Raw genomic sequence first — 8,328 nt, forward strand, 5'->3', positions numbered from 1 at the left:
GTCTCTAAAGGTTGAGCAGCCGGGTGGTACCCAGCTAGTGATGGCTATTTAACAGTTTGATGGCCTTGACATAAAGGCTGTTTTTCAGTCTCTCGGCCCCAGCTTTGATGCACCTGTACTGACCTCGCCTTCTGAATGATAGCAGGGTGAACAGGCTGTGGATCGGGTGGTTGATGTCCTTGATGATCTTTTTGGCATTCCTGTGACGTTGGGTGCTGTAGGTGTCCTGGAGTGCAGGCAGTGTGCCCCCAGTTATGCGTTCGGTAGACCGTACCACCCTCTGGAGAGCCCTGCAGTTGCGGGTAGTGCAGTTACCGTACCAGGTGGTGAAACAGCCCAACAAGATACTCTCAATTGTGCTTCTGTAAAAGTTTCTGAGGGTCTTAGTGGCCAAGCCAAATTTACTCAGCCTCCTGAGGTTAAAGAGGCGCTGTTGCGCCTTCTTCACCACATTGTCTGTGTGGGTGGACAATTTCAGATTGTCAGTGATGTGTATGCCGAGGAACTTGAAGCTTTCCACCTTCTCCACTGCGGTCATGTCGATGTGGATAGGGGAGTGCTCCCTCTGCTGTTTCCTGAACTCCACCATCAGCTCATTAGTTTTGTTGACGTTGAGAGAGAGGTTATATGGCCCCACTTTGCCAGCTCCCTCACCTCCTACCTGTAGACTGTCTCGTCATTGTTGGTAATCAGGCCTACTACTGTTGTGTCGTCTGCAAACTTGATGATTGAGTTGGAGGCGTGCCTGGCCACACAGTCATGGGTGAACAGGGAGTACAGGATGGGGCTGAGCACGCACACTTGTGGGGCCCCTGTGTTGAGGATCAGCAAAGTGAAGGTGTTGTTTCCTACCTTCGCCACCTGGGAGAGGCCCGTCAGGCAGTCCATGACCCAGTTACACAAGGCGGGGTTCATACCCAGGGCCCCGAGCTTAATGATGAGCTTGGAGGGTACTATGGTGTTGAAGGGTGAGCTATAGTCAATGAACAGCATTCTGATATAGGTATTCCTCTTGTCCAGATGGGATAAGGCAGTGTGCAGTGCAATGGCAATTGCATTGTCTGTGGATCTATTGGGGCGGTAGGCAAATTGAAGTGGGTCTAGGGTGTCAGGTTAGGTAGATAGGTGATATGATCCTTGACTAGCCTCTCAAAGCACATCATGATGACAGAAGTGAGTGCCTTGGGGCGATAGTCATTTAGTTCAGTTACCTTTGCTTTCTTGGGTGGAGGAACAATGGTGGACATCTTGAAGCAAGTGGAGACAGCAGACTGGGATAGGGAGAGATCGAATATGTCCATAAACACACCAGCCAGCTGGTCTGCGCATGCTCTGAGGACGCGGCTAGGGTTGCCGTCTGGGCCGGCAGCCTTTGCCAGGGTTAACACGCTTAAATGTCTTACATTGGCCACATACAACAGACTGATCCTTATGGAAGCATTTCATTGCTTCAAACAAAAGGAGGGGAGGGTCTAAGCAGGTAAGAAGGATACAATTAGCTATGGATGAACCGGAAAGGGGAGGAGGTCATGTAAAAAAGAAAACATAGGAAGATATTGGTCATAGCTCATAACCTGTATCATTTAGGTAACATTTATTATGCCAATACAGGGGTAAAATGTTGTTGTTTTTTTAATTAAAAAACATGAACAGAGAGAGCGAGAGAAAGGAGAAAGGGAGGGACTGTAACTATGGAGAGATTGAGGAAAGATGAGAGGAATTAGGGATTTCCGGACGTGGAAGTCAGACCTAAGAGCTTTGAGTCACTGAGCACAGGCTTTCCATTCCATGCAAATGACCATGTGGGATTGACTCATGAGATGAACAAAGGGCTTTTCTGATCAACGCCACAGATTATCCATTATATTGACCGTATACTCAAGTGGCCGCTTTGACAATGAAAAGAAATGGAAGTTAGTCAGGAGGCAAGATCAGGTGGGGCCATTCTAGCCAATGAGAGGGCAGATACGTGTGTGAACAACAGGTACACATTTTTTCTCAATGTTGCCGGGATGTCACGTGTTCCTACTTATATCAGTACACTCGTAACAACCTAGGCGTTACAAGATTTCTATTCGATTAATAAGCCATACGATTATTTCACTAACTCCCCCTGGCTAATCAAGAAAGCTGTAAAGGTGCCAAAGGAGCTTAAGCGAGGTCAGATAGCTGATAAACCTCTTATTGCTGCACTGGCTTAGTTAGGGCTTTCTATTTAAGGGATGTCACTGAATAAAGGCAAGTGTCTTGCTGTTAAACTATCTGTAAATAATATCCTTCAACCAAAGCATGCAAAGTTTGGTGACTTCAATGCTGAATTCAAAATATGCAAGGAGATGTGTCCATCCACAGCCAGTGAGATGTAAAGAATTGATGTTTATGCAGTAACTCTAAATGCTGTGTGATGCTGTGTTGAGCTCTGAATAATAACAATAATAATAAATGCCATTTAGCAGATGCATTTATCCAAAGTGACTTACAGTCGTGTGCATACCTTCAACTGAGCCATACAGGACCATGTGACTGCCATGTTACAAGTACAGCGTACATATCCTCTTTAAAAATGAAAAAAACTCCAAAAGGAGAAAAACATTCTGTAACAGACAGAGGGTGTAACAGTGTAACTCACCTCATCGCTAGTGTCAGACAGCGTAAGGTTGAACAAGGCTTTCAGGGCCTCCATGGCCCTCTCGTTGTCTTCAGCAGGAATAGGCAAGGCCTGGAGGCCTGGATGAGCCACCTCGTAGGGGCCCACCCAGCGTAGGTCCAGGGTACGCTCCAGCACCTCTGTGAGGAGCCCCACGGCATGCAGCTCCCTCTGGAGCCCCCCCCGGACGTCTGGCCGCAGAGCCGAGAGCAGGAAGAGCAGGCGCAGGGAGAACAGGCCCACCTCGTGACACCCGGCACGGGCGGCGTGCAGGCGGGCACACAGACCACGTGCCAGCTGCACGTCGGCACCCACCTGCTGTGCCGCCACGCTATTAAACACCACGTTACACAGGCACTTAAGGGCCTCCACCACCACCCTCTCTTCCTCCTCTGTCTGGGCATCCTCTTGCAGACTGTCACCTCCCTCTTCTCCCGCCTGCAGCCGAGCCAGCCCGGCCAGGACCAGCATGCCCTCCCGGGTGCCCACAGGGCCCAGGACCCGCTTGTCCCGGGACAGGATGCGAAGGGTCTCCAGGCAGGTGCTCTGGCAGCAGGACCCAACCTGCCTCCCCAGCACAGTCAGCAGACCCTGACACAGCCTCTGCACAGTGAGAGAAGGTTGGTTCATCAAAAAAACACACAGGGGGCAGAAGCATTATCTAGGCTATAAGTAAAAGTGAAGCACCAGACAAGGCAGAGTATTTACTGTTTACTTACACTTCGTAGGTCCTCCTCTTTTGGGTCAAAGGTAAATGTGCGACTATTCTGAAAAAAGACAGTATACATTAGTCTTGCTGAAACAAACTCAGTGTTCCCGGCAGTTCTCCCTCGCTGTGTACCATGTGAGTAACGTCAGCAAGGTTAAGTACTAATGAGAGAAAAGTCAAATGCATATGCTAAATGGTGCTTTGTCACCTTCATCTGTGCATGATTCTCAGAAATGTTATCTAGAAGTAATTTGTTTCTATGATACAGTAAATAGCTTGCGCAGACAGATTATACGCATGACTACATTAGATAGGATATACGAGTGTGATGCAAAGTATATCGCCATTAGGCTCTAGGTTATCAGTGACAGCGGCTAACGACGTTAGCTAGCAAACTTACCTAGCTAGCTAGCTCAAGTTACAGCAGGAAGTGCAGCAATAGCTATCACCAAATGGGAGCTAGCTAGAATGGTTCATTATATACGCATGCTGTCATTGTATGCTTAGCTAGCTACAGTACATGATTAGAAAGTTATACCATACAATGTTTGGCCACAACACTAGCTAACGTTAGCTAGCTAGCAACCCAGCTAGCCAGGATGAAAATATGCTTCCTACAACACAGCAATATGTTTTAAACTCGTTGATTCCTTTCAAAATGAAAGGGGAAATGCAAGTTCTAGATAGACATAGTTTTAGTATTAATTTTAGCAGCTATGATTATGTAAACGTTTTTAGATGGCTGGCGAGCTAGCTAATAACTTTGTTTTGGTTGACGTCAAATCGAGGAGAATTACACCCACCTCTACGTTGTACTGGTGCAAAAGCCTTTTAATTTCCTCTTCATTGTTAGTCTCGAGCTTTGACAGGACACTGTTTAAATCCATTCTTAAAATATTTCGATGACAATTCAAGAATTGTAACGTTATAGAGTACGTTTCTGAATAATTTGCAGCACCCTATTTGGTTTTTTTTGTATTCGTCTGGCATTCAGTTACATACAGAAGGCTACACACACCCTTCTTCCTTGTTTCAACTTTCACCGGTTAACGTCACGATCTCATCGAAACCGTGCGAGCACAGCGTGCAAGGTCGGTGATCCGCCTATAGTCCCCCACAGTGGACTCGTTATAATACCTATACAACCTAGCATTCAAACAGAATTGGGTCCAATCGTCTTTCCAACATAATTTGTTTTCCCACATACTTTATTTGAAGTATTTGTAAAATTCATTATGTGTTTAGTGTAGGCTTACGTTTTGCTAACCGTTTAATTCTCTCTCAGACAAGGTAAGGTTTACCAATATATATATATACGCCTCAATTTACTCTTAAAAATACAAAATGCTAATTTGCAACAGAGAAAACCTCAGCAAGACTACAAATGCCAGCAGGAAGCTCCTGCGCTTCATATTTTATTTTATTTAACTAGGTAAGTCAGTTAAGAACAAATTCTTATTTACAATGACGCCTGCCAAAAGGCCTCCTGTGGGGACGGGTATTACAAATAAAATTATAGGACAAAACACACATCACAAGGAGACACCACAACACTACATAAAGAGAGACCTAAGACAACAACATAGCATGGCAGCAACACAACAACATAGCATGGTAGAAACACCACATGACAACAACATGGCAGCAACACAACATGGTAGCAGCACAAAACATTGTACAAACATTATTGGGCACAGACAACAGCACAAAGGCAAGAAGGTAGAAACAACAATACATCACACGAAGCAGCCATAACTGTCAGTAAGACTGTCCATGATTGAGTCTTTGAATGAAGAGATTTTTGCAACTCGTTCTGGTCACTAGCTGCAGCGAACTGAAAAGAGGAGTGAACCAAGGATGTGTGTGCTTTTGGGACCTTTAACAGAAGGTGACTGGCAGAACGGCTGTTGTATGTGGAGGATGAGGGCTGCAGTAGGTATCTCAGGGGGAGTGAGGCCTAAGAGAGTTTTATAAATAACCATCAACCAGTGGGTCCTGCGATAGGTATACAGAGATGACCAGTTTACAGAGGAGTATAGAGTGCAGTGAAGTGTCCTACAAGGAGCATTGGTGGCAAATCTGATGGCCGAATGGTATCAAATCAAATTACATTTATTTATATAGCCCTTCGTACATCAGCTGATATCTCAAAGTGCTGTACAGAAACCCAGCCTAAAACCCCAAACAGCAAGCAATGCAGGTGTAGAAGCACGGTGGCTAGGAAAAACTCCCTAGAAAGGCCAAAACCTAGGAAGAAACCTAGAGAGAACCAGGCTATGTGGGGTGGCCAGTCCTCTTCTGGCTGTGCCGGGTGAAGATTATAACAGAACATGGCCAAGATGTTCAAATGTTCATAATTGACCAGCATGGTCAAATAATAATAATCACAGGCAGAGCAGTTGAAACTGGAGCAGCAGCACGGCCAGGTGGACTGGGGACAGCAAGGAGTCATCATGTCAGGTAGTCCTGAGGCATGGTCCTAGGGCTCAGGTCCTCCGAGAGAGAGAAAGAAAGAGAGAATGAGAGAGAGAGCATACTTAAATTCACACAGGAAACCGGATAGGACAGGAGAAGTACTCCAGATATAACAAACTGACCCTAGCCCCCCGACACAAACTACTGCAGTATAAATACTGGAGGCTGAGACAGGAGGGGTCAGGAGACACATCTAGCACATCTAAAGAACATCTAGCCGCTCGAGAGCACCCTTACCTGCCAAACTATAAATTACGTCTCTGTAATCTAGCATGGGTAGGATGGTCATCTGAATCAGGATTAGTTTGGCAGCTGGGGTGAAAGAGGAGCAATTACCTTAGAGGAAGCCAAGTCTAGATTTAACCTTAGCCTGCAGCTTTGATATGTGCTGAGAGAAGGACAGTGTATCGTCTAGCCATACTCCCAAGTACTTGTATGAGGTGACTACCTCAAGCTCTAAACCCTCAGCGGTATTAATCACACTGGTGGGGAGAGGGGCATTCTTCTTACCAAACCACATGACCTTTGCTTTTGAGGTGTTCAGAACAAGGTTAAGGACAGAGAAAGCTTGTTGGAGACATCTCTAGCTGACACTGTCATCTACCGTTCATCAGTGTGATCAGAGACCTATTCTCAGTTAAAATATTATTAGAAATATTATTAGTTAATCATTCCATTCACTGGCAATGGATCAGCGTTCTCATCATGCCTCCTGGCAGTACTTGTTTCCAGGGAAGCCAATGGTCCAAAAATACTCCATAGTTCATACACACACACACACACACACTAAGCTCCCAGAATAGGTTATATTACATACATGTTTTGCGCAAAGCAGTCAACTAAAGTAATGTAGTTACAGTGCCTTGCGAAAGTATTCGGCCCCCTTGAACTTTGCGACCTTTTGCCACATTTCAGGCTTCAAACATAAAGATATAAAACTGAATTTTTTTGTGAAGAATCAACAACAAGTGGGACACAATCATGAAGTGGAACGACATTTATTGGATATTTCAAACTTTTTTAACAAATCAAAAACTGAAAAATTGGGCGTGCAAAATTATTCAGCCCCCTTAAGTTAATACTTTGTAGCGCCACCTTTTGCTGCGATTACAGCTGTAAGTCGCTTGGGGTATGTCTCTATCAGTTTTGCACATCGAGAGACTGACATTTTTTCCCATTCCTCCTTGCAAAACAGCTCGAGCTCAGTGAGGTTGGATGGAGAGCATTTGTGAACAGCAGTTTTCAGTTCTTTCCACAGATTCTCGATTGGATTCAGGTCTGGACTTTGACTTGGCCATTCTAACACCTGGATATGTTTATTTTTGAACCATTCCATTGTTGATTTTGCTTTATGTTTTGGATCATTGTCTTGTTGGAAGACAAATCTCCGTCCCAGTCTCAGGTCTTTTGCAGACTCCATCAGGTTTTCTTCCAGAATGGTCCTGTATTTGGCTCCATCCATCTTCCCATCAATTTTAACCATCTTCCCTGTCCCTGCTGAAGAAAAGCAGGCCCAAACCATGATGCTGCCACCACCATGTTTGACAGTGGGGATGGTGTGTTCAGGGTGATGAGCTGTGTTGCTTTTACGCCAAACATAACGTTTTGCATTGTTGCCAAAAAGTTCAATTTTGGTTTCATCTGACCAGAGCACCTTCTTCCACATGTTTGGTGTGTCTCCCAGGTGGCTTGTGGCAAACTTTAAACAACACTTTTTATGAAAATCTTTAAGAAATGGCTTTCTTCTTGCCATTCTTCCATAAAGGCCAGATTTGTGCAATATACGACTGATTGTTGTCCTATGGACAGAGTCTCCCACCTCAGCTGTAGATCTCTGCAGTTCATCCAGAGTGATCATGGGCCTCTTGGCTGCATCTCTGATCAGTCTTCTCCTTGTATGAGCTGAAAGTTTAGAGGGACGGCCAGGTCTTGGTAGATTTGCAGTGGTCTGATACTCCTTCCATTTCAATATTATCGCTTGCACAGTGCTCCTTGGGATGTTTAAAGCTTGGGAAATATTTTTGTATCCAAATCCGGCTTTAAACTTCTTCACAACAGTATCTCGGACCTGCCTGGTGTGTTCCTTGTTCTTCATGATGCTCTCTGCGCTTTTAACTGACCTCTGAGACTATCACAGTGCAGGTTCATTTATACGGAGACTTGATTACACACAGGTGGATTGTATTTATCATCATTAGTCATTTAGGTCAACATTGGATCATTCAGAGATCCTCACTGAACTTCTGGAGAGAGTTTTCTGCACTGAAAGTAAAGGGGCTGAATAATTTTGCACGCCCAATTTTTCAGTTTTTGCTTTGTTAAAAAAGTTTGAAATATCCAATAAATGTCGTTCCACTTCATGATTGTGTCCCACTTGTTGTTGATTCTTCACAAAAAAAAATCAGTTTTATATCTTTATGTTTGAAGCCTGAAATGTGGCAAAAGGTCGCAAAGTTCAAGGGGGCCGAATACTTTCGCAAGGCACTGTAACTTCATC

The 8,328-nt window shown here is 44.8% G+C and overlaps 1 protein-coding gene across 2 annotated transcripts in view; it reads right to left on the reverse strand.

Annotated features, from left to right (window-relative positions):
- LOC110522809 (synembryn-B) overlaps positions 1–4,422 on the reverse strand; it is a 28,135-nt gene extending 23,713 nt beyond the window's left edge. For both annotated transcript variants that reach the window (XM_021601279.2, XM_021601274.2), the window contains exons 1-3: positions 4,160–4,422; positions 3,367–3,414; positions 2,630–3,250 (exon numbers count right to left, since the gene is read on the reverse strand). In XM_021601279.2, the coding sequence (XP_021456954.1) occupies positions 2,630–3,250; positions 3,367–3,414; positions 4,160–4,243 (753 nt within the window). In that variant the 5' untranslated portion in view covers positions 4,244–4,422. The remainder of the gene's footprint in view (positions 1–2,629; positions 3,251–3,366; positions 3,415–4,159) is intronic.
- Between the last annotated feature and the right edge of the window lie 3,906 nt (positions 4,423–8,328).

The sequence above is a fragment of the Oncorhynchus mykiss genome, chromosome 1 (assembly GCF_013265735.2).
Source record: "Oncorhynchus mykiss isolate Arlee chromosome 1, USDA_OmykA_1.1, whole genome shotgun sequence".
Taxonomy (NCBI): Eukaryota; Metazoa; Chordata; class Actinopteri; order Salmoniformes; family Salmonidae; genus Oncorhynchus; species Oncorhynchus mykiss.